General features: G+C 47.7%; 1 protein-coding gene across 1 annotated transcript; it reads right to left on the minus strand.

The window, feature by feature from the left end:
- LOC142004033 (trypsin-3-like) lies at positions 1 to 26,006 on the minus strand. Its single transcript, XM_074981454.1, has 5 exons — positions 25,904 to 26,006; positions 9,842 to 10,004; positions 1,838 to 2,091; positions 1,050 to 1,186; positions 1 to 162 (listed from the first exon to the last, which is right to left on the minus strand). Exons 1-5 carry the CDS (start codon positions 26,004 to 26,006, stop codon positions 1 to 3), a joined length of 819 nt encoding a protein of 272 aa, XP_074837555.1.
- Between the last annotated feature and the right edge of the window lie 1,345 nt (positions 26,007 to 27,351).

The raw sequence follows: 27,351 nt of genomic DNA on the forward strand, positions 1-27,351 counted from the left end.
TCAGCAGCCAGAATTCGTATTTATGACTTTCTTGACCCAACTGGCAGCTTTGCAGACACTGGCGTAGACCCCAGGCTGTCTTGGCAAGCCACAGACAGCATTCCCCCAGGAGACCACACCCTGCAGCTGCCCATTACAGACCAGTGGGCCTCCTGAATCGCCCTGCGGAGACAAAAGAGAGCCATCAGCAAACACAGCCACGAATGTTGCGTACACCCCCCCAACACACACACAAGGGGGCCCAACCCCTCCAGCAGAGGGCAGTAGAGACACACAAAGTAGGGCAGGGCCCATTCCTTGCAGCAGGAGGCAACATACACACAGAATGGGGCCATCCCCTCCAGCAGGGGGCAGCGCGCGCGCGCGCACACACACACACACACACACACACAGAGAGCATGGGGCCCAACCCCTCCAGCAGGAGGCAGCAGAGATACACACACAGACACACCCACCCACGCGCAGCACAGCGCCTGGCCCATCTCCTCCAGCAGGAGGCTACACACAGAATGGGGCCATCCCCTCCAGCAGGGGGCAGCGTGCGCGCACGCGCGCACACACACACACACACACACAAACACAGAGTAGGGCCCATCCCTTCCAGCAGGAGGCAACACACATACACGTCCACTCTAGCAAGGGGGCAGTGGAGACACACACAGAACAGGGTCGGGCCCATCTCCTCCAGCAGGTGGCAACAAACAAACACACACATACACACACACACTGCACGGGGCAGCAGGGACATACAGACAGGAAGGGCATAATGAACAGAACTGGGTTCAGGTGGTCCCAGTTTACTACCCCAGCACTGGGGGTCAGGACAAGCCAAGGAGATGGATGAAGCCCACGCTTAGGGCTTACTGAGGCTGGAGGGCAGGCTGGCTCCTTTTCCCTGGGGCACGAAGACCGGCTGGGGCAGGGGCTGAGGGATGAATGTTCCTCAGTTGCAGGCTGAGAAGGATTTGGAGGACGCATGGGATAAAGGGTATTGAGCTGGGTGAGCTCAGACACCAGAACCTGCCCCGATCTCTGGGATACCCCCTTACATAGCATGAATCTTTGCCACCCTTTTCCACACCAGCGCAGAACATGTTCTCCGTGATCAAGCTCCCGTAACTTTCAGTGCACCGTTCCTGGCTGATGGCGGGGATATCTACGCAGTGCAGGACCTCTGGAAAATTCTCTGGGCAATGACAGAATATCAGGAGTTTATGAATAGGGTACACGGTGCAAGAGAAAAAATTTAGTGTAAGATCCTCCACTGGTGTAAACCAGCATAGGTCAACTACCTCCAGTGGACCCCATTGATTCCAGTGGAGACACAACCCATTGACCCCATTTGGGATCTGGCCCCGTTCCTTTTCTGAAAAAGGAAATGTTTGATAAATAGAAACACCAGAAGAAAACCTCTGTTTCAGGCTTACTTTTAAATCCAGAATTTTGTGATATATTACTCTTTCCTTTTGATTTGAAGCATGCCTGTGATGTTCCCAATTTGGTTTGAAAACAAAAGGGAAGGCAATTGCAAAAGAAAATGTTTCAAATAGGAACAAATATGCCATTGGGCCTCAGTGTTTTCAAAAGGCAAAGTTTTCACTTTGGGGAAATATTTTTTCTGAAATGAATGAAGTTGCTCTCCCATTTGTGGAGGTCACGTCGGTGTTGTTGAAGCTGTGCTTTGTCACCAATCGTTTCCATGAAAAATTTCCCAGGAGAGAAACCAAAGACCATTAGCAACCCAATAGCAAGGTCTCCTTAAAGAACTTCCCCCCCACCACCACACCATACTGAACTCGACCTCAACCCCTCCCTTCTGCACCTCACCATCTCTTACTTTTGGGGGAACTGGTGGTGCCCCATCCTGACAAGCTGCATTGTGTATCAGGAGTGGGACAACTGGTAGCCAGCTCAATCGTTTGCACATTGGAGTTGATTTCAACGGGTCTATCCAACTCTAGCAGCATGAAGTCATTGTCATGGGGGCGGCGGTTATGGTCAGGGTGGGCAATAGATTTGTGGACGCTTCGTATCTGCTCTGTGCCTTCAGTCTTCTGTAGATTATAATCCCCCAGATGTACCTTCAATGAGCTGCATGGAGACAGGGAGAGATGAATGGGCAGCTTTTCAAAGGTCGTAGTGGGCACTAAACTGGAGCTGGGCCAAGAATGGAATTTCACTGCTGAGGTGGCCTAGGAGACCTTGTCAACTCGTCTTCCCAACAACTTAATTTGAAGCCAGTCACATCCAATGTCATTTTTTCTTGGCACACATGCCTAAACTTCACAGAGCTGATCAGAATCTTGTGTAAGGGCAGATATGGGGCATACCACAGACACAAAAAATATAGGTATTAGTTACTTTATAAACAAATTTAACCCCATTCTGAGGCAGGTGCTCTCCATTTTACTAATGCCATGCACTTTGTAATTGGTCTGGATATTTCCAGACCCAGTTCCTGTCCATATCACACTTTGTTCTCGTGTCTCAGGTGCACAGAATATTTTCAGGGGGTAGCTCTTAGTGTGAGTTTCATAAATAGCAGACAGTCCTGTGGCAACTTGGAGACTAACAAATTGATTAGGTTGTGAGTTTCCATGGGTAAAACCCGCTTCTTCAGAGGGAAATGGAGAGCAAAAACAGATGCTGGGGTTTATGTAGCAGCGAACTGCGGGGGTGGGAGGAAGTTTCTGTCACTATGAGGACCAGTTAATGGAACAAATTAAGCTGGATGCGTCTCATTCCTGTGAATACGAAGGTGTGGAAATTGCCCTTATTATGTGTAACTGCAATAACCGCACACCACACCAGAGGAACACAAACCCAGGAACCTGTTCCTGCAAGAAACCCCATTGCCAGCACTGTGCACGTCTATACCAGTGACACCATCACAGGACCTGAGCACATCAGCCGCACCATCAGGGGATTCATACACCTGCACATCCACTGCAAAGTGAACCTCTCTTGTCCAGCACCTTTGGGACCTGACTGGTACTAAGCAAGAGAATTTGCTGAACCATGCAAGGCCAATATTTTCTAGCACATTACCACCAATTCCTCTGCTTACTGGGCTCCTAGAAAACCTTTCGGGGTAAATTACCACTAAAGAACAGAAAGCCAGGACTGGTGGCCGGAAACAGATTTTATGGGACAGTGGAAACTTGGCCACACCCATGATAAGTGGTCATTTGGCTCACTAAAGCCATGCCAGATGACGGAGTTTGCTGGAAAAGATAGCTCTGGATTTAGAGAGGTTCAGCTTGTAATCTGATAGATGCCATCAAATGCCAGCAACGCTCCTCTGCCCTGTCTGTTGGCCAAACTGCACAGTCTCTGCATCAAAAGATGAATGGCCACAAAGCTGACATCAGAAACTGGAATACACACAAACCTAGAGGGGAACACTTTAACCTCCCCGGACATTCAATAATGGATTTAAAAGCAGCCATTCTTCAAGAAAATAATTTTACCCCAAGATTACAGAGGGAGACACCTGAATTGGAATTCAGCTACAAATTTGATGCCTTCGGCCTTGGCCTGAATAAATATCTTAACTGGCTCATGCATTACAATTTCCTCACCGTTGATATTGACAGAAATAAGACCCATCCCACTTAATTTGTTTCATTCACTGGTCCTACTGATCACAGGTAATGTCTTTCCCCTCCTCTGTGTAAACCCTGGTCTATTTTTCCACTCCATTTCAGTCTGTAGAAACGGGTTTTACCCATGTTAGCTCAGTGGTTTGAGCATTGCCTTGTAAACCCAGGGCTGAGACTTCAATCCTTGTGTAGGCCGTTTAAGGATCTGGGGCAAACAGACTTTAAAAAAAAATCTGTCATGGATGGTGATAGGTCCTGCTGAGAGGGCAGGGGATGGGACTTGATGATCTCTGAAGGTCTCTTCTAGCTCTATGATAGCTATATCTCCATATATTAATCTCTAAGGTGCCACAGGACTTTTTGTTATTTGTACAGTCTGTTTTGTTTGTTTTCTCCCTGTCTGCATCATCTCCTTCCACACGTTCTTAGCTGTTGCTGCTCATGCTCTTATTTCTCTCACCTGGTTTTACAGAGTGGCAATGAACAAGTTGGTGACTTTGTCCTGAAACTGTGGGACTTCTTGGGCTTATCAAAGCCGCAGTTTTCACCCCACGTCCTGGAAACAACTGACCTTAGGGACACAGAAGAATGCAGCTGCCTGTGTGCATTTGGGTGCCCCTGTGCAGCCATGTGTGCTGGTATGCCTGATGACAACACTGAATACATTTTCTGGTTCCTCTCCAGCCCATCTCCCAGCTGATCTCCCCTTTCCACAGCAGGGCTTTTCCCTGCTTTCCTCCTCTGCCCTCACATGCTCTTCTCAATTAGCAGCAATGGGCAGCTAGTGAGGGTGCTCCCAGCCTCTGCAGCTCTGCTCCGGCCTCAGGGAAGCCAGGCCCTGAGAAGAAGCTGCCCTGGGGGGAAGGAGAGAAGCCCAAGGCCCCCAACAGAAGCCACACAGGGGTGGAGGACTCAGATATACAGAGCCCCATAATTCATAAGGAAGCCACTGAGCACGAATTCCTTCTCCTTGGCTCTTGGGTGGGGTGACCAGATGTCCTGCCTTGTCCTGGGTCACAGGCGGCAGCCACTTATACCAAGTTACATCTATGTGAGAGAGTAAATCTACGTCAAAAAATTTCAAATTCTCCATTGGAGCACAATGTTGGAGGAGAAAAGTTCATTTTGGTTGTTGCGAAACATTTCAAAAAACAAACTAGCAGGGCACTCGTAAGAAAAGTCTCAAATAAAAATCGTTACAGTTATGAATATGATTTATAGGGCTTAATTAGTATTTTATCCCAAATACAGCGAAGAAACCCACTGAGTTGTAACATACAGGGTTAAGACAAAAAGGGTCGGGCGAGGAGGAAGGACAGATCTGTCTCCAGGACCTGTCATGCTTACATAGCTCCAGAGAAACACCCTGAATTGCTTTCAGTTTGGGGGGTGCTCCCCTTGTGAGAAACACCATGCCTGTGTCTACGCATATTGCTTCTTCCGGAAGCGGCACGGTAATAAGCTATCCGGGAGATGCTAATGAGGCATGGATGCAAATTTTCCGCACCTTATTAGCATGTCAGCACGTGGTTTGGAGTCCAGAAGAGCTCCAAAGCATATGTGCAGACGCGCGGCCTGTGGGGATCTTCTGGAAGGAAACCCTCCTTCCGGAAGCCCCCTGTTCCTCAAAATTTTGGGGAAGAAGGGGCTTCCGGAAGGACGGTTTCCTTCCACAAGATCTCTGTGGGCCATGCGCCTATATGTGTACTTTGGAGCCTGGAAGAGCTTCTTCCAGGCTCCAAACCATGTGCCAATATGCTAATGAGGCGTGGAAGATTTTCATCCATGTGCCATTAGCATCTTCTGGATAGCTCATTACCACGTGTTCACTCCAGGGCTTAAATTCTCATTGAATTAATCCTGGCCCCCTACATCCCTCCTCCATTCAGAACTCTAGGCCAGTGCTCCCTGTAAGCTGATTGCTTGGGTGGTCACCCAAGAGAGATTCTGGTTCCCCCAGCCAATCAGCAGGGCGCCTACAGTGGCCCACAACTGGAAGCATGTTTTCTACTGGCGGTGCACATCGGCATGTGCCTTGGTGTGCATAACAAAATTTATTGCACCCATGGATGGAAAAAATAGAGGGAACATTTTCCAGATTTCAGCAGGTGAGTTGGGACGAGCGTGATATAATTACAGTGCATCTTCTTACACAGTTTGCAGCAGGGTCACCATGTTCGTCTATTTTAACAAAAACAATGTGGAGTCCTGTGGCACCTTGAAGACGAACCCATTTATTTGGGCATAAGCTTTTGTGTTGGTGGGCTTTTTGTGGCTTGTACACAATGTGCCATGGGAGGTGTTAATGGAGAAGGGTGTGCTAAATATAGAAAGATAAATCTGTCAGGGATGATGGTAGGTCCTGTGGTGAGCACAGGGGACTGGACTTGATGACCTCTTGAGGGTCCTTCCAGTTCTAGGACATATGTATATCTCAAAGTATCTAGTCTTTCATATGTGTGCATGTATCATCTTAGTATCTGGGGTTATGAATAGTTATATATAGTTATATATTTTAGAAATATGTGTCTGTTTGTCTATCTGGCCGCCTGTGAGTCTGTTTGTTCAAGAACTCCTCCTAAATGGCAAGAGCCAGGACCACCAAATTTGATATGCAGCTTCCTCCTATCCTAAGTTAAAGCAAGGTCAGAGTTTGGGTGTGTCTGCTTTCTGGGATGTGATTGTGTTCTAACAAACAGAGAGGGAGGGGTGTGAGAGCAGAGACAGTTATACTCAGGAATGACCACAGGAGGGCAGCAAACACCTCAGTGATCACTTGCAGCCCAGCGGCATGGCTCCGGCTACCTCGGCCTGCTCCAGGAAGCAGCTGCTGGCTGCCCTGCAACCTCACCGCCCTGGGCTGGCCAAAGGGAGTGCCTGGGCAGCCTGCTCCCATCCCAGACATGGGGTGGCTTGTGCAGACCCCTCCCATGCTGGGGAGCACTGTCAAGCAGCCTGCACTGCCCAGGCAATCCCTGGGACAAGCCAGCAGCCAGTCCCCTGTGCCCCTGGGAGGAGCCAGTGAACAGTGCTCAGCCCTGCTAGGACTCAGCGAAGTATGTGACTAGCCCACATGATACGAAATTCCATTTTGGCGCCTGTATTTTTCCACACATTCTGCTGGGATATTGACCTGGAAGAAAGGGTAAGAGTCAACACAGCTTTTGTAAGGGGAAGTCACGCCTCACCAATCTATTAGAATTTTTTGAAAGGGTCAACAAGCATGTGGACAAGGGGGGATCCTGTGGATGTAGTTCTCTTAGATTTTCAGAAAGCCTTTGACAAGGTCCCTTACCAAAGGCTCTTCAGCAAAGTTAACTGTCATGGGATAAGAGGGGAGGTCCTCTCTTGGATTGGTAACTGGTTAAAAGATCGGAAACAAAGGGTAGGGATAAATGGTCAGTTTTCAGAATGGAGAGAGGTAAATAGTGGTGTCCCCCATGGGTCTGTACTGGGGCCAGTCCTATTCAACATACTTATAAATGATCTGAAAAAAGGGATAAACAGTGAGGTGGCAAAATTTGCAGATGACACAAAACTACTCCAAATAGTTAAGTCCCAAGCAGACTGTGAAGAGCTACAAAGGAATCTTAATAAAACTGGGTGATTGGACAACAAAATGACAGATGAAATTCAGTGTTGATAAATACAAAGTAATGCGCTTTGGAAAATGTAATCCCAGCTATACATATAAGATGATGGGGTCAGACTTATCTGTTACCACTCAAGAAAGAGATCTTGGAGTCACTGTGGACAGTTCTCTGGAGACATCCACTCAGTGTGCTGTGACAATCAAAAAAGCTAATAAAATGTTGGGAATCATTAAGAAGGAATTGATAATAAGACAGAAAATGTCATATTACCTTTATATAAATCCATGGTACGTCCACAACTGGAATACTGTGTACAGATGTAGTTGCCCCATCTCAAAGAAGATATATTGGAATTGGAAAAGGTTCAGAAAAGGGCAACAAAAGTAATTAGGGGTATGGAACGTCTGCCATATGAGGAGAGATTAATAAGACTGGGACTTTTTAGCTTAGAAAAACGATGATTAAGGGGCGATATGACAGAGGTCTATAAAATCATGACCGGTGTGGAGAGAATTGTTATTTACTCCTTCTCACAATGCAAGAACTAGGGGTCACCACATGAAATGAATAGGCAGCAGGTTTAAAACAAACAGTAGGAAATATTTTTTTCACACAACACACAGTTAACCTGTGGAACTCCTTGCTGGTGAGTGTTGTGAAGACCAAGACTGCAGTAGAGTTTAAAAAAGAACTAGACAAATTCATGCAGGATGGGTCCATCAATGGCTGTTAGCCAGGCTGGGCAGGGAGGGTGTCCTTAGCCACTTTTTGCAAGAGGCCAGAAATGGGAGACAGGGAATTGATCACTTGACGATTCCCTGTTCTGTTCATTCTCTCTGGGGCACCTGGCATTGGCCACTGTCAGAAGACAGGATACTGGGCTTGATGGACCTATGGCCTGACCCAGTGTGGCTGTTCTTATGCCCTATGGAGCAGGCTACAAAAGGGGAGGGAGGGTAACTTCAACAAATGGCCTCACTCCCGATTCAGGAGAACACCTGGAAACACCCCAGGGACAAAGACTGAACTGGCGGGGGCAGGGAGCTGGTCCCAGGCAGAGAAGGAAGGAATCCTGCCTGTATAGGAAACATCTACAAACTGCTCATCCTACTAAACAATGAGATGCGGTTGGATTCAAAGCCTGTGCAGTTCATAGGCCAGGGTTGCACTAGATGCTAAAGTTGGTTGTGGATACACAGCTGTAGCTATGGCAATTGCGTAGCTAGAATTGACTTACCAACCATAAACTTACCTGGGAGGTTGACTCACAGAAGAAGGTTGATGGGTGAAATTGTCATGTCAACCTTCCTTACTCCTCACAATACTGAGAAGGACAGGGGTCAACTGACGAGCCCAGAGAGTTTGATTTTGCATGTTCCTACTAGGCATGTAAAATCGGAACCCGGAAGGTTGACACTGACTGGGTCGATCAGCTGCGTAGTGAACACATACCCTAAGACTGGATTTGGGGTGATTTTGTACGTCTTCTACTTTGATCTGGTCGCTTTGACTTGTAATCACTCTTCCTGCAGCTCATAAAGCTATGTTATTATTTTGTATCTAAAATGGTGCAATTAGAGTGGCGTGAAAAATCCCGGCTCCAGGACAAGGACTGGGCATGCCCAGTTTCTTTTGTAGAAGTGGTGGGATGGAAACCAACACATATGCTGGTGAGACTTTTTGACCAGGGCAGGACAGTACAGCTCTGGAATCCTAGGTGAGGCAGCTGGGGTTGGGGTGTTTGGACTGGAGCCTCTCAGCTGGGGGTTCATGGAGTGGCTGGCAGAGCAGTCACAAACACTCTTGAGTGTGGCCCTGGTTGTGGATGTTTGTGTGAGCTTGAAGTATCGGAGGGGGAGCCGTGTTAGTCTGGGTCTGTAACAGCAACGAAGGGTCCTGTGGCACCTTATAGACTAACAGAAAAGTTTTGGGCATGAGCTTTCGTGAGCACAGACTCACTTCATCAGATGTGTGAGCTTGGAGGCCTTTGAAGCTTGTCACAATGTCCCAGTGGAAGAGGGAACCTACGTTGGTAAAACAGATTGGCTTATTGGCGCCCCAGGTGCAGGATGCAACTCTGAAGGCCAGTCTCAGGGGAGACCTGGGGCTTCAATCCCACGGGGTGCACTGAAGTTCAGGGCTTCAGTCTCAAGGTCCCATAGCTACGGTATGGGTAATGGTTCTTGCTTTGACTCAGTGAAGCGTGTGATGAGCTCACACGATACTAAACAGCAGCCCCCCACGTTGAGAACTCAGAGCATCAGGCTGGACTGAAGGGTAAATATTCCCCGGAGTGCCACTCTATTCCAACAGGTCCTAGAAAACCTGCACAGAAGCAGCCGGGGGGATGCTACAGGGATGCGATTCCTTCTGCACATGCCTCTGGGCAGACCCATCCAGGCCCACCACATCAGTGCTGGGCAGGCATATTGGAAGAAGGGCCCTGGGAACCCGCAGAGGATGAACAGAAGAGCCACAAAATGATTTGAGGACCCAGAAAGAAGGGAGGAGAGCGGGACTGGGGACTGGGGGTGCAGAGGGAGACCTGGGCATGGGGGGAGGACACAGCAAGGGACCAGATAAGGGCTGGGATGTGGATTATTCCCACTCGTCACCCTCTCTCCCTCCACTTCCGCGGTGACTTACTTGATCTGTGAGCGGCAGTGTGCAGCGGTTAGCACCCACTTTGGGTGTACCAGGCTCCCACTGCAGTAGATGGTGTTGCCTACCACAAGAGCTGCCTGGAAGGGCCGGGAACCCCTGTTGCAGGGCTGCCCCCCAATGATCCGGTTTTCTTCAGATGCTGAGTCTGCAATGGAGAGAGGCACATGTCAGCCACAGGCAGGGCAGGGGGCAGGGCGAGCTTCAGTCAATCCACATGGACTGGGCAGTGGCAGGATGATTATGAGCCACCGCTCACATGCAGCCATGAAGAAGCACCTGGCACTCTGAGGAGGCACCAGGTGAGAGATTTCCAGCAGGGAGAGGAATCACAGAACACTAGAACTGGAAGGGACCTCAAGAGGTCACCAAGTCCAGTCGCCTGCACCCCCAGCAGGATCCAGCACCATCTGGATTATCCCAGTTAGCTATTTCTCTAACCTGTTCTGAAATCTCTCCAAGGATGGAGATTCTACAACCACCCTAAGCAATTTATTCCGGCAATTAACCATCCTGACAGGGGCTGTGTCTATGCTAGCAAATCCTTTCAAAATATCTTTCGAAAGAAGGGGACTCTTTGGAAAGAGCCCACGGAGCGTCTACACACAAGAAGCAATCTTTCGAAAGTAAATCGAAAGAAAGTGGTGCTTTCTGTGAAATCACCCTTCCTTTCCTATTTCAGGAAGCACTCCCCCTTTCGAAAGCTTCCTTCAACAGAAAATGTGTGTAGACAGTCTGCAGGGCCCTTCTTTTAAAAGAACAGTCTTCATTTTCGATCCCTCTCCTGTTCTTTCGAAAGAGCGGAGGCTATGTAGACGCTCTCTTTTGATAGATCAGATCACTCTTTTGATCCATTTTTCTGTGTGTGGGCGCACACTTTCGAAAGAAGCTCTTTCGGAAGAGATCTTCCAGAAGAGCTTCTTTCGAAAGATCTTTGTAGTGTCGATGTAGCCAGGAAGTTTTTCTTAACGTCCAACCTAAACCTCCCTTGCTGTAATTTAAAGCCCATTGCTTCTTGTCCTATCCTCAGAGGCCAAGGAGAATAATTTTTCTCTCTCCTTTTTGTAACACCCTCTTAGGTACTTGTAAGTTGCTATCATGATGTACTCAGAGGCAACACAAGGTTGAAGGGCATGGAGGGTGAAGTCTCCCTCCTCCTGACTGCTGCTTGGCTTGCTGGAGGTGGAGAGGTTTTGTCCTTCTCTGAAGGCTCCCGCCCCCAGTATACTTGGCCCCTGTCCCTGACAGGCAGGCCTGGGCAGGGAGCAGCCGCTTCTCGTGCCAGCTGCTCCTGGTCACTGCTTTGTGCGGCACAGCAGCTGAATGAGAGAAAGCCCAGATGTAGAGATGAGCGGGCAGAGGAGGGGAGCAGCTTCCACTCTCCACCCAGGCCTGGCTGGGGAAAGCTGGTTCCCCCTCTATTGCTGTTACGTTTCTGGCTCATTTGGCCTCTGTCCCGGGCATGGAGAGGAAGCCGCCACCTCTTCAGCCAGGCTCTCTCAGGGATCCTCAGCTGTAACTGCCCACAGGTGGACTTGAGTCTGGGACCTCAGCAGCTCAGGGCATGAGCTTCTACTGCTGGAGCCAAAACCAAGCTGGCAGTTAACTAAGGCTGTAGAGGAGGCTCATTCTTTCTCTGGGTAAGTAGCCTAAGTTCCACTCCACGGGACAGTGAATGATACCCCGAGGTGTGTGGGTTACACAGCGACCATGGGCAGCCCCCATGCTGCTGGGCCAGGGCCATCCTCAGGGCATATAGGGTCCTGTGCACAGCGATGCTGAGAGGCACCGTGGACCTGGGTGCAAGGTGGGAGGGGAACCTGGCTCTCTGCTGCTGGAAGGGGCGGGGCCACAGGCAGAAGGGGTGGGGCTTGGAGACGTCAGACCTGGTGCTCCCAGGCCATTCCCTCGGCGCTGCCTGCGGAGCGGTGTGCAGCACTCTGCCACATTTCAAAGGGGCCCGGGAAATTCCAGGCCTGGGAGCTACTGTCACCTTTGCCCCCCTTCCATGGGCCTGCCTATGCAGTAGTATTAAACTGGTGCACCCAGAGCAGTCCCTAGAAATTTTGCTACCTTACACAGCCCACCGTGGGGGTGTGCGTGTCCCTGTGTGAGGGGAAGCTGGAGGTGGGGATCACCTCTCTGGGCCACGCAAATGGGCTGATCGCACCTCCAACACAATATATAACCGATTGATTTACTCCTTGTCTTTCTCCTCCAAAGTTTGCTGGGCTTTTCTAAGTCCCTCCAATTCCTCATTCAGTTGCCGCCCCAGCTAAGTGCACGCCACAAGCATACGTCCCACAGCTATCCCTTTCCCCAGCTCAGCCTAGTGTTTCTGCTGCTCTGTTTCTATGCCTCGCATACAAACCCTGCTGCACTGCAGGGCTCAGAGATCATCTTGCTCTCTCTTGGGCCAGGTCTGCTCTAGACCTTCTAGTTCATTGTTGATACACAATTCCAGCAATGGTAATTGCATAGCTGGAATCAATGTATCTACGATCGACTTATCTAGCTGTGTAAGTGACATGAGATTCTACTTGTCCCCTTCTCCCACTCATCTTAAAGGGTAAAATAGAACTTACTAGCTGTTTCTACCTTACTTACAAAAGCCCATGGGTTACAATGCTGTGAGTAAGATATGACCTGTCTCTCCCTTGTCTTATAGCCAAATTATTTTACCATAAACCTATTATAATACAGGTTGAACCTCTCTCTTCCAGCACGCTCTTGTCTGGCAACGTCCGTCGGCCAACATGATTTTAATTAGCTGGCTGTCTACTTATCGTGGGTGCAACTAAGTTTCCTGCAGTCCCATGAAGTTTGTTTACAGCCACGAGTCCTGGTTCTCAGTGTTCTGTGCTGTTATTTAGCTGTAATTTACCCCTCGTTGTCTTTTAAGAACCCACTAAGCAGTGGAAGTGTTGGTAATGCTACTAGGCAATTTTGATCTCCTGTGGTTCAGCAAATTCTCTTGTTTGGCACCGGTCAGGTCCTGAGGGTGCCAGACTAGAGTTTCAACCTGTAAGACAAGTAATCAAACCCTTAAGGAAATAAGAAATCAATAAGAATATAGATATCTCTAGGCAAGCATGCATGTTTGCCCTGTCAGCTGCAGGAGCAGGAGAAGCTGGAGGTAGAACAAAGCAGGTATCAGGTACAAGAAGCACACTGTTGGCAAAAGCAAGTAGATGCCAGCTTAAGATCATGGAATGGTTATCCATAGACTGTGGTCGGCGATGGGAAAGAACCCAAGAGTTTTTGGAGATCAGGGTGTTAGAATAATAGAATCCCAGGTCTGGAAGAGACCTCGGGAGGTCATCGAGTCCAGCCCCCTGCTCCAATCAGGACCAACCCCAACTAAATCATCCCAGCCAAGACTTTGTCAAGGACTTTGTTAGAGAGAGATAAGGCTTGTAACAGTGCCCGAGTGCCCCTGTAGAGAGCTCCTTGAGAGACGGAGCAAGTATGGGGGTACAGAGGGAGCTACACGTTGTGAGAAAGATAGGAGACAAATTAGAGAAGGATGAAGACTCAGGTCCCATTCCTGTTGGTATGGTGGGGATGATGCATGTAGCCCTAGATCTTCACTCTCTGAGTGTATAGATCCATTCTCCCCAGACCAGGAAGTCATTTTGAGGCACTTGGAGGAGGAGAGAGTGATCAGGAAAAGTCAGCATAGATTCATGAAGGGCGAGTCATGCCTGACCAATCTGATTAGTGTCTACGATGAGATAATTAGCTCTGTGGATAGGGGAAAACCAATGGATGTGATTTATCTTGACTTTAGCAAAGCTTTTGATACGGTCTCCCACAATATTCTTGTCAGCAAGTTAAAGCAATGTGGATCGGATAAATGGACGGTAAGATGGATAGAAAGCTGGCTAGAAGGTTGGGCCCAGCAGGTAGTGATCAACAGCTCGATGTTGGGATGGTGTTTGGTTTCTAGTGGAGTGCCCCAAGGTTCGGTTCTGGGTCCTGTTCTGTTCAACATATTTATCATGACCTGGATGAGGGGTTGGATTCCACCCTCAGCAAGTCTGTGGATGACACTAAGCTAGGGGGGAGAGGTAGATATGCTGGAGGGTAGGGACAGGGTCCAGACTGACTTAGACGAATTGGAAGACTGGGCTGCAAGAAATCTGATGAGGTTCAATAAGAACAAGTGCAGAGTCCTGCACTTGGGCTGGAAGAATCCCAAGCATTGTTACAGGCTGGGGTCCGACTGGCTCGTTAGTAGTTTTGCAGAAAAGGACCTGGGAGTTGTCATGGACAAGAAGCTGGAAATGAGTCAACAGTGTGCCATTGTAGCCAAGAAAGCTAATGGCATATTAGGTTGCATCAAGAGGAGCGTTACCAGTAGATCCAGAGAAGTGATTATTCCTCTTTATTTGGCTTTGGTGAGACTGCATCTGGAGTACTGTGTCCAGTTCTGGGCCCCCAGTTATAGGAAGGATGTGGATACACTGGAGAGGGTCCAGCAGAGGGTGACCAAAATAATTAGGGGGCTGGAACATATGACTTATGAAGAAAGGTTGAGGGATTTGGGACTGTTTAGTCTGCAGAAGAGAAGACTGCGGGCGGGAATTGATAACAGCCTTCAACTTACTGAAGGGAGGCTGCAAAGGGCTGGAGAGAGGCTGTTCACAGTGGTCACAGATGGCAGAACACAGAACAATGGTCTCAAGGTGCAGTTGGGAAGGTCCAGGTTGAACATTAGGAAAAACTTTTTCACTAGGAGGGTGGTGAAGCATTGGAATGGTCCACCCAGGGAAGTAGTGGAGTCTCCATCCCTGGAGGTGTTTAATTCTCGCCTCAACAAAGCCCTGGCTGGGCTGATCTGATGGGTTTGGTCCTGCTTACAGCAGGGGGCTGGACTTGATGGCTTTTTTAAGTCTCTTCCAGCTCTATTGTTCTGTGATTCTATGATTCTTTGAATTAACTCTTGCTGTTGTTCCTTCCAGCCACAAATCTCAAAGTCCATTCACTCATTCATTCATTCATGTTGGTAACTCATGACTTTCCTGTGTGGCTACATTAAATGCAACATGGCACAAGCACACGAAAGATGACACAGAGCAAACACATGTTCTCCTTCTTCTCCTCCAAATCCTGAGATACCCTAACATCTGAAGGTAGTGGTGAATGTTACTACATTAGCAGCTGGTGATCCTTAAGAAGACAATGGAAAATTTGACCTGTGGCCTGAGTGAATGTCTTCTCCCAAGGTTTTTTTTTTTTCTGTGCCATTTAGTGGCATGGAATACCATATGGGAATTGGAAAAGCAAAGCCATTTGTGTGAACTTGATGACTGGAAGGAGTTTGACATTATATAGATTTGAATGGAAGCACAAAGAGTGAGTTAGAGCGACCTTTAAGAACAAGCCAGGAAACAAAAAGTACATATTAATTGTGACCTTTGAACTTAAGGTTTGTGATCCAGTAATTGACTATGACAGTCCAAAACCTGGTGATGTAATTTGTCTTATGATGGACACAAGTTGTTTCTCACAAGTCATTTCACCACAATACCCATATTAAGGGGAAATGATTAATCAAGTTCAATTTATGCATATTGCAGTGGTGTTAAATTTATCTCATTGGTATCTATGGCTGGGTCTACACTACAGAGTTTTGTCGACAGAAGGGGTGTCCTGCCAACAGAATTCAGGGAGCGTCTACACACTTAAAGCATTCTGTCGACAAAGTCTCGACAGAACTCTGCATTTTCCTCGACAGTATTATCCCTCAAAAAGGTGACAGACCTGTTCTCTCCTACAGACAACCTCCTAACCTTATGAGGATTCTCACCAACAGCCACAATCTATACTGCAGGAACACCAATCCTAGAACTTTTCCTTGCAACAAGGCCTGTTGCCAACTTTGTCCACATATCTCTTTCTAGAGATACCATCGCTGGACCTAACCAGATTATTGACAGAATCATGGGCATATTCTCATGTTCCTCAACTAACATTGTATATGCCATCATGTGCCAATAATGCCCAGATGCTTTGTATATTGGACAGACTTCAAACTCTCTTAGACAAAGAATTAATGGGCATAAAACAGGCATAAAAACACTCCTGATTCACAAATCTGTCAGCCAGCACTTTAATGGAGTGGGCCATTCTGTTAATGACCTGAAAGTCTGAGTCTTACTGAAGAGGAATTTTCACAGCAGGTTGGAAAGAGAGACCACTGAACTCTCTTTTATATTCATATTTGACACATTAACACGTGGTTTGAACCGGGATGAGAATTTTCTAGCTCATTATAGGGACTCTTTTGCATACTTGGCTTTATCTAATTCTTGATTCCCACCCCGCCCCTCTGTATGTGGTTCTTTGTGCCTTAAATATTGAGTCTGTTCTGGTCTGGCTATGGTCTGAAGAAGTGGATCTGTCCCACGAAAGCTCATTACCTAATAAATTATTTTGTTAGTCTCGAAAACGCTACTGCACTGCTTTTTTGGTTTTGAGGCATAACAATCGCTGGACAGCGTACTGTCAACAAAGTGCAGTGCAGACACTTCTGTCAACAGAGAGGGCTTCCTGTTACCGGGCAGCCCTCTTTGCAGAGTTGCCATTCCGCTTTCTGGCACCAGAGGCCAGTGCAATCTGGCAGTTCTCTGTTGCCAGAGCAAGCTGTGTGTAGATGCAATCTGTTGACAGAGGTTCTGCCGGGATTTCCCTGCCGACAGTAACTTGTGTCGACAGATGCTTCCAGTGCAGACATCGCCGATGTGAATTCAGCTATTGTCAGCACATCACTGCACCTTTGTTCAGTTCCTTTGTGGATAAGAACACAACTTATCAACATCAGAGGCGTAGCCGTGTTAGTCTGGATCTGTAACAGCAACCAAGGGTCCTGTGGGACCTTATAGACTGAAAAAGTTTTGAGCATGAGCTTTCGTGAGCACAGACTCACTTCATCTCAACTGACCATTTCGTTGCTGTAACTTATCAACAGTAAGTGTGACGTTGTTCTATTGGGGATGGATAAAGCAAACCATAAATTGCATAGCTCTTGGAGAAAGCATGGATTAAATCCCATTGGAGTTTTAGGGTCCCTAAAAGGCCTGTTTGTTTCAGGTACGTCAACTTGGAACCAAGTAGATGTTTGGAAGATTCGAAAACCTACAAATTATGTGTTACGAGGGGAAGTCAACCGAGCTGCCAATAGCATCGGTGTTGTCACAGGTAAAACAATTTATAATTCATAACATAACGCAACTATTTAATGAGCCCCAACATAACATTAATCATCTAATTTTAAACGATTATCAGCACAAGGATCAGCACTGAGGAAAGGAGACTATCTGCTCAGCATAGGGCGAGAATGTTGTAAATACGATAACAAAATCATTACGCTTGGAAAAGGTCCCTGACTTAATCAAAGATGAGCAGGTGCTGAGTTAGTTTTCTCCCAAGTGTTTTCAAAAGCTGGAAAGGGAGGGATTCACCTTTGGGGGTATGCCAGCTTTCATCAGCAGGTGCAACGAGTAAACTGGGGTCTGTGACGCCTCATTTCAACTGAAACAGTTGTTTTGTTTTTTCTAACGACTGTGCAATGGCAGAATGCTGGTATGTTTCACTCACAGTTTCGTTACCAGTGTTTGACCCTGACAACGATGTGTATAGGCAAATGGCGGCTGTCTGTTCAATAGGTCTGCTGAAGACGCCATGTACAAGGAATGCATCAATGTTCCTCCTTTGGCTGTCTATCACATCTCAGCCCACATCTGCAAAGTTGCACAGATGACGTGTCGTGTAATGTGTTTGAGACAAACGCTGCTCTGTGTAGGCTGGGAGAGGAGTCACGGAACAAAGGATGTCAGGGATGGTGTTTGGTCCTCCCAAGAGGGCAGGGGACTGGACTAGATGACCTTCCGAGGTCCCTTCCAGTTCTAGGAGATGCGTATCTCCAATTATTTAATATTTAATATTTAAAATAAATCATCATCATCATGCCTGATGAGGCTGACCAAGTGGAAGACTTTGATGCAGAGGGCACCCGATTCTGGAAATGGCCTGGTAAGCAATCGAAAGAGGTACTGATATGGTCCACTGGAGTGTCCTATCAAAGACCCACATTTCTGTTTTATTCCAAAGTATCCTACTTTGATAGGGAGTCAAGTAAGTTCCCCTCTTCCCACTTTTGAAAACATCACCATTATCCAGTTGGATCCAGACAACCAGGATTTAACAATCCAGAGCACACCCACATTTCTTGTCTATATTCCCTCTGCCAGTATTCATAGAATCATAGAATACTAGGACTGGAAGGGACCTTGAGAGGTCACTGAGTCCAGCCCCTTGCCCTCATGGCAGGACCAAGTACTGTCTAGATCCACCCTGATAGACGTTTATCTAACCTGTTCTTAAATATCTCCAGAGATGGAGATTCCACAACCTCCCTTGGCAATTTATTCCAGTGTTTGACCACCCTGACAGTTAGGAACTTTTTCCTAATGTCCAACCTAAACCTCCCTTGCTGCAGTTTAAGCCCGTTGCCTCTTGTTCTATCCTCAGAGGCTATTTTGCAATATAAGGTGGGTGCAAAACTGGCTGGATAACTGTACTCAGACCGTGCTGACACATGTTAATGAGCTGGTTCAAAAGTCTATTCTAAGATTTTTGTGGAGGAGGAAAATAAGTTTGGATGTAGAAGGAGGGACCCAAGCGCAGACAGCTTATATAAAGGAGTGCCAAGGGCTTAGGTAAAGTAATTAGGTAGTTAGGTAATCAGGTACTTTGGTAGTAGGAGGGTAAGGTTGTTTTCTAAGCCAGCTTCTAATTCTCTAAACTTTGTCTTTCTAAAAGTCTGATTTCAGAAGTAGCTGTGTTGTTTCAGCAAAAACAAGGATTCTGATGGCACCTGAAAGACTAATAATTTTATTATGTCATAAAACTGTCAGGCTACACCTACATCATAGTGATCTCTTGACAGAGGTTACTAAACTTCTGTTGACAGCTTGCGGCCAGACAGTAAAGCGAATCGAAAAAGCAATCCGCTCTGTCAACAGAGAGCGGCTGGACTGGTCAGCTGCTTTCTCGACAGAATGGCCAACCCGAATCACAGCAGACAGGGCTGCCTAGTGACCTGGAAGTGCTGCCTGTTGACACAGGGGCCCCCAGAGTGTCCATAGTTGCTTTCGGTCTGGAGATTCTGTCAACACAGGCATTCTGCCTTCTGGGGGAATGGCAGACCGCTGTTCACAAAAGTGTGACGCTCTGTCGAGAGACTGCATTTGCAATGTGGATGCTCTGCAAGTTTGTCAACAAAATGCCAGACATAGCCTTCATCTTTAAGGTGCCCCTGGACTCCATGTTGGGTTTTTTTTTCTGATGTTGGGGTTTTTTTTCTGATCGTCCCTTAGTTTTAAGTTTCACGTAATTCAGTTAAATAGTCTAATATCGCTTTTATCACTCCTAGCATTAAAGTCTTCTAAGTTCAGTACTTTTCACTTGAGGATTGAGGAATCTGAACCTCAACTAGCTTAGCATGCCAGTAGCGAGACTGGTCCTTCTCAAGAAAGGTGTGAGTATAATAACTAAAGCTTTAGAGCAGCAATGGGAAACCTTCTTTGGGCTGAGGCCACTGACCCACAGAAAAATCATTCAGGGAGCACACGTGAGAAGTGAAAAAACACAACTGCCCTTCCCACTGCACTGACATGGTCCCCAACTGAAAAACCAAACCAAACCAACCAACCAACCAACCAAAGAATCAATTATTCTTATTCCCCTCATGAGAGGAGGGGCAGGGCTGGTAGATTTTTGAGGGTACCCTGAGCTTCTGGCATGGGGCAAAAAATGAGGGGTTCAGTGTGGGAAGGGACTGCCAGGAAGTGGGCTTGGGGTGGGTGCAGGGGAAGATGCCAAAAAAGTCTGGGGTTGTGGGATCTGGGCGAGAGAGGGGTGGAAGCGTGGGCTGGGGGTGGGACTGCAGGAAAGGGGTGGGGTGGGAAGCTTGCTTCATCTTTAAAATAATAATAATGCATTTGTAACTCTGATTTATTTTTCTATTTGAGCACTATTTGATTACTATTCCACATATCTTAATAAATCTTTAAGCTGTTTTCCACTCAGTAGCTGTGTCTACACGTGCACGCTACTTCAAAGTAGGGGCACTAACTTCAAAATAGCGCCCGTCGCGGCTACACGCGTCGGGCGCTATTTTGAAGTTAACTTCGACGTTAGGCGGCGAGACGTCGAAGTTGCTAACCCCATGAGGGGATGGGAATAGCGCCCTACTTCGACGTTGAACGTCGAAGTAGGGACCGTGTAGACGATCCGCGTCCCGCAACGTCGAAATTGCCGGGTCCTCCATGGCGGCCATCAGCTGTGGGGTTGAGAGATGCTCTCTCTCCAGCCCCTGCGGGGCTCTATGGTCACCGTGGGCAGCAGCCCTTAGCCCAGGGCTTCTGGCTGCTGCTGCAGCAGCTGGGGATCCATGCTGCAGGCACAGGGTCTGCAACCAGTTGTCGGCTCTGTGGATCTTGTGTTGTTTAGTGCAACTGTGTCTGGGAGGGGCCCTTTAAGGGAGCGGCTTGCTGTTGAGTCCGCCCTGTGACGCTGTCTGCAGCTGTGCCTGGCACCCTTATTTTGATGTGTGCTACTTTGGCATGTAGACGTACCCTCGCAGCGCCTATTTCGATGTGGTGCCACGCAACGTCGAAGTTGAACATCGACGTTGCCAGCCCTGGAGGACGTGTAGATGTTATTCATCGAAATAGACTATTTCGATGTTGGCTTCACGTGTAGACGTAGCCAGCGTGAGCATCCTCTCATACCATGAGGGTCCGTTGAATATTTGGTGTAGCCTTATTCTCAGATAAAACTCTTGTTATCTTCTGATCTGATTAATCAGGAAGTTTATAACCCATATTATCCAAATTAATGTGATTAACCTCCTAAATTAGGCAACAATCTCCCAGGATGCACCACAGCCAGTAACACCCACAACACTGTCACCCTCCCTCACCAAGAGAGGTGTGTCATGGGTGATGTTGGCTGCCCGCAGAGCTTGGCCAGCAGAGGAGGACAGAGGCCTCAAGAGCCTATGCTATAACTCCCATGAACTGGGGCAGCATTGCTGGGTAACAGTCAGAATGGGCTGGCCAAGAACAAATCATCTCAGACCAACCTGATAGTTTTCTTTGATAGGACAACAAGCCTCATGGGGGAGGAAGCGGTAGATGTGGTATACGTAGACATTAGCAAAGCATTTGATACAGTCTCACATGACCTTCTTATCAATAAACTATGGAAATGCCACCTAGATGGAGCTTCTATCAGGTGGGTGTGTAACTGCTGGATAACCACTCACAGAGATTAACAAGAAGTCGGGTGGCACCTTATAGACTAACAGATATTTTGGAGCATAAGCTTTCGTGCGCAAAGACCCGCTTTGTCAGATGCATGAATGGGGGTTCCAGAGGAGGGTTTAAATATACGGGCTTGTGAAAAGGAGGTAGTCCCAGTCAAGAGGAAGGCCACAGCTGAAAAGGTCAGTTCGGTCATGGAAGACAGGGCCCATCATCAGCAGTTACTGTGAAGTTGTGAACATCAAGAGAGGAGAAACCAGGTCAATTCAGTCAGGGAGGATGAGGCCCATTTTCATTCGCTAGTGTGGAAGTGTGAACATCAAGAGAGGAGACACTGCTTTTGTAATTGGTAACCACTCCCAGTCTCTGTTCAGTCCTTGGTTTATGGTGTCAGATTTGCATTGCAGTTTCTCTTTGGAGTCTGTTTTTAAAGTCTTTTTGTGTAGGACGGCTACTTCTAAATCTAGTACCACAACAAAAAAACAGATTCCAAAGAGATCAACCAAGGGCTGAACAGAGATTGGGAATGGCTGGCCAATTGCATAATCAGTTTCTCCTCTCTTGATTTTCACAGTTCCACATTAACTGCTGATAATGGGCCACATTCTCTGTGACTGAACCCTTTTCTTGAGTGGGACCCCTTCCTTTTCATAAGCCCATATATTTAAACCCTCCACTGGAACCTCCCACTCATGCATCTGATGAAGCGGGTCTTTGCCCACAAAAGCTTATGTTCCAAAATATTTGTGAGTCTATAAGGTGCCACAGGACTTTTTGTTTTTTTTGAAGGTACAGAATAACTCAGCTACCCCTCTAGTACTTGTCACAGAGTGTAGTTATTAATGGTTCACACTCATGCTGAAAGGGAACAAGTGTGATTCCACAGGGGTGAGTTTTGGGACCAGCTCTGTTCAATATCTTCATCAATGATTTACATAATGGCATAGAGATTATGCCTATTAAGTTTGCTGATGGTACCAAGTTGGGAGGGGTTGCAAGTGCTTTGGAGGCTAAGATCAAACTTCAAAATGATCTGGACAAACTGGAGAAGTGGTTTGAGCTCAGTGGTCTAGGATAATTTCAGTAAGGACAGATGCAAAGTGCTGCACTTTGGAGGAACAATCAGTTTCACACATGCAAAATGGGAAATGACTCCCTAGGATGGAGTGCTGCAGAAAGGGACCTGGGGGTCACAGTGGACCACAGGCTAAGTAGAAATACAGTGTGACACTGTTGCAAAAAAAAAAAAAAAAGGCAAACGATGCATTAAGAGGAGTGTTGTGAGCAACACACAAGAAGTCATTCTTCCTCTCTACTCTGTGCTGATTAGGCCTCAGCTGGAGCACTGTGTCCTGTTCTGGGCCCCACATTCTAGGAAAGATGTAGAGAAATTGGAAAGGGTCCAGAAAACAGCAATTAAAATGATTGAAGGTGTAGAAAATACGGCCTGTGTGTTAAAAAAGAATTGGATTTGTTTAGGTTGGAAAAGAGAAGGTTGAGAGGGGATATGGTGGCAACTTTCAAGTACCTACAAGGGTGTTACAAGGAGGAGAGAGAAAAATTATTCTCCTTAGCCTCTGAAAATAGGGCAAGAAGCAATGAGCTTAAATTGCAACAAGGAATGTTTAATTAAGATATTAGGAAAATCTTCCTACCTGTCAGGGTGATTAATTACTGGAATAAATTGCTTAGGGTGGTTATATAAACTCCATCATTGGACATATTTAAGAAGAGATTAAATAAACATCTAACAGGGATGATCTAGATGGTTTGTGGTCCTCCTGTGAGTGCAGGGGATGGACCTTGATGTCCTCACAAGGTTCCTTCCAGTTCTAGTGTCCTATGATTCTATGACTTCCAGATCAGAATGGTTCATGTTTCAATTAAAATAAAAAAGTCCAGTTTATTTGCAGGGAAGGTGATCAGAATATTTGTACAGGCAGAGTTTACATGCAAAACCAGCTTGCTCTCACAGGGAGATAAACTGTTGTAGGCGGTGTTGCAATTAGCACTTACAGACAAGGTTGCCTCACACTTCCCCTGATTAAACCCTGTGTTAATTGCTGAACATTTCAGGTCAAAATTTTCCACTCTGGCTGCCTGTAGCCCTGTTTTAGAAAGATTCAGTTCAGCCGTTTCTAGGAAGGAGTTCAGAAATGAAAGGTCCTTTGTGCAATATTCCAAGGGGTCTCCAATCACTTTTTGAAGCATTTTTGTACCTTGGCAATAGGGAACTGACATTTTGCAAAGGAATAACCCGGAAGCCAAGGAGGTGCCTTTCGCTGTTCCCAAGAAAAGTCACCAATATGTGTTCAGATTATAAGACTCCAGACGTTAAACATTACACATGCTAAGGGGAGGAGATGGTTCAGCACGAAGTGGCATTTCTAGGCGTTACTGCAATACAAATAATTAAAACTCTGAAACTTCTTCCCAACGGGAAATGCCATTTGGTCAGAGCTGAAAAATTCTGTGAAAATGTATTGCTAGTGATGCTGCTCTTTTAAAAAGATCAAAATGAAGCGATCCTCTGTTTGGGCTGGGTTCCACTATCAAACTACATCTCCCATGATGCCTCACAGCCAGGTATTCCCATGATGCACTAGCCTCTCCTCACAAGAAGTACATGATGCTTCCTGGGATAGGGTCTGCCATTGTTGGAAAAGGCCGTTTTGGTTTTTTTTCATTAATTTTTGGATACATGTTTTATTTCTTAAAGAATTAACATTCTATTAAAATGGTACATTTTTATACATGCTTTAAATTTAAAGAAATTGAAATCTCAGCAAAACAGATTTTTTTCTCCAAAATCATTTTGTTTTGCAGGAAGTTTTAACATTCTTTCCTTCTGTCCTGACTTGCGGCAAAAACAGATTGCGAAATCGTGGCTCCCTGCCAGCTCCACAAACTAGGAAAACTAATCAGAGACAAGGCCTGAATATACTAATTATCTTATGTAACCTATGCTGGGAACTTTGTTCTTCCTGTGCAATCACGTCTTAAGCAACGACTCCAAGACTCTCCTAGAAGGGCCTGTGCTGAAAGTGCAGAAACCTCTCATCCCACCCAAGTCTGGTTTCTTGCTTAACTTTTTTTCCTACCTGTTGCAGCTGCTCCGAGTACCAGCATTGCAATGATCAGCAGCTCCATGGTGGTTGTGGTGATGGATACAATCGGGGGTCACTGGTTTTACTGCAGGGAAAGAGATTGACAGGGAATCATTGGCCAAGGACGTCTTCAGGAGGACAGGTGACACACAGGTAAGGTGCTTGCTTAAGAATCTGGAGAGCCAGGCTTAAGCAAGCAGTTTCTCTGTCCCTCAGCTGCCCTGCCTGAACCAAGAAATGGTAACAGTGTCCTATATGGGTGAGGATAAACACGCTGTGATCGTATGATGGCAATGGGGGCCCAGTTTCCCCTTGCCCCCAGCTCAGATCCATCTCCCACTTCCGCCCGGTCCCAGTCTCCCCCAGGAAGATGGAGAGATGAAGATGGAGATCCATGGAAAGATCTGTTCTGTTGGGCAAAAGGGGACTCAAACTCATGCCAAAGGTTTCCATGAATTGGAAATCCCACCTCTCTTCCCCTCATTCCCCATCCAGCCTGTTGGCCCAATAACAGAGCACATCAAAACCCCCATAAGCAGCTTATACAAAGGTAAGCTAATGGATCAAAGATGCTATCTGCCCTCCATGACTGTAGCATCTTGCCTCTATTACCGTATTTATCCCCACAGTTCCTTGGTGAGGCTGGGCAAGGCTACAATCCCCATAATACAATGGGGAAATTGATGCGTGGAGCAGCCAAGGGATCGGGGTAAGGCCCCATGGTGGCAGACCACAGATTAGAAGTACCAGCTGAGCAGCCAAGCTGCCAAGCCATCTGTCTTCATTACAGGCTCCATTCCACCCCATAACCTCCAAATAACAGAACAATGCCCCCCTGTCGCCTGATTGTCCCCTGAAAACTGAGAGATGCCCCTGGTACCTCATAATCCCCCCAGTAACAGAGTGGTGCTCTAGCAGCCCATAAGCACACCCAGCCCAGTGAGATACCCCCATACTAGTTCCCAGTTACAGTGCGAAGTCCCAAGCCAACCTCCCGATGCCGCTACCCAACCCGTAGCTTCCTCCTTTGCCCCCAGCCATCATGCCCCCGACCCCTGAACCAGACAGCCTGACGATAGGTGCTGGAGAGCCCCTGCTTCACCTTCAGCTCCTGCGGGGAACCCTCAGGAATGGAGAGGCACCAGGAGTTGCGTTTTGGACGGAGCTGAGGATCCTGCAGAATGGGCCCCCCTTATATGCCAGGGAAATGGGCTGTCCCTGTGAGTCAGTGTGATTAATGCATCTAGGTAACTGGCCCACGCACCGGCAGCCAGGCCCCTCCCTTTGCCACCAATCACCCGGCTCAGGTAGGTTGGATGCTGGGGAGCTGAAGGAGCAAGCCAGCCTTTGCTCCGGTCTCTGTTCTCTGCCAGGGAACATGACACAAATTGGTCCTTAGAACAGCCCCTTGTCTGATGCCAGAAGGGACTCCCTGAACCATCCACCCTGCCCTGGAATGTACGCCTTCCTCTTCCTGCTCTCCTGAGCTGGCCCGACTTGTCGTTGATCTATTGTTCTGCTTTTAAATTTAGCCCCTGGTCACCAGGCCCTGCTTCCTGACGCTTGGCTCGGGGCTGGCCCTGGGACCGCCTCAAACTCTGACTTACCAGAACATGGCCCGGCCAGGTTTTCCGACTCCTGCTTTGAGCCCAGCGTCAGACTGCCCACGTCCCACTCATGAACCGCTTTCGCCCTGTGCGGGGACAGCATAGATGGTCCTAAAAACAAGTGCTCGGTGGGTTTGGGGCCACTGACATGCAGGCCTGCCTCTGTCTGAATGCAAAACATGACTCCCCGGTGGTGGCCGCCTGTGAGCCGGTCAGTGACGGGGAGTGTCCGGTCATCGTTGGCTCCCTCCTTTTACCAGCCACCACAGGACTTGGACATGGGTCTGAGTGTGGAGGACGCCTGCATGTTGTTCCTTTCGACGTGGAAAAAGGGATGATGGAAGCTCTCTAAAAGCAGGGGGATCGCTCCTCCTCTTCTTTTGAGCCTGCACCTTCCAGACAGGACAACCTGCAGCCTGGTTGGGGAGCGCGTGGGAGGGGTGTGGGGGGAAAACTGCTTTAAGGGTTAAAAGAGTTTTTCATGCTAACCAGGCCTCACTCTGTAACAGGATACTAGAGGGTCATCTGCACTTTGAAGTCCCTACCTTGTCGCCTAGAGACGATTTATTCTGTAGGCTCCTCTGTCTGGGTTATCATGTACCTTTGTAGTGTAAACTGGCCTCAAGCAGATCTGGTGCTTCCAGAAACGTCTCAGGGCAATTCTGCTGAGATTTCTATATGTTAAAGAAGACACTTACCGACTAAACTGTCTAAACAAACTGTATAAAAAGCCCTTGAAACTGTTTCTCAGGGCTCCCACTTCTTTGTAAGGTGGCAGCCTGCACGCATGCATAATAAAGGTTCCTTTTAGATCTCACTTTTGCCTCACTGCTTTGACCTCCAGCCTCAGACCTTTGGGGGACACTGTACCCCAGGGGAACGGGGTTCCCCGACAATTTGGCCACAAGGATGGGATGGCTTGGAACTCCAGCTCGAGAGGCTGACACCGGGGAATGGGAATGGGCCACAGTGCGTATTTGAAGGGCAAGGGATCCATTTAAAATATCCCGGTCTGCCTCCCTGTTCTCATCGCCGGCTGAACCGGCTGGTGGTCAGAGTCATCTTTTGTTCCTAAATTTTCTCTGGGAGGCTTGAGAGAGATTTAAAACGTTGGGTATAGATGAATAGGGGTTGGATTGTTGCCGACTGATTGGTGGCGAGTCCAAGCGCATGATTTTGAGTGGGTGAAGTCTGGAACATGACCACAGCCACACCGGCGCTGTCAGTGCTACTGAACAGCTGCCGAAAGCAAGGGCGGCTTCCCTCCCAGCGCGTAAGAAGTGTGAGTGAAGCTGACAGTCTGTCTGGACTCCCACACTATCCTTGGAGAGGGTAGTGTTGCTGGGCTCCTGTGCTGCCCTTGGACAGGATAGTGCTAACATGGGTGGGAAAGCTCCCTTGAGTATGTCTCCGACCAAGGGGAAAGGCATCTCACAACCTGGGACTCC

The sequence above is a fragment of the Carettochelys insculpta genome, chromosome 30 (genome assembly GCF_033958435.1).
Source record: "Carettochelys insculpta isolate YL-2023 chromosome 30, ASM3395843v1, whole genome shotgun sequence".
NCBI lineage: Eukaryota > Metazoa > Chordata > Testudines > Carettochelyidae > Carettochelys > Carettochelys insculpta.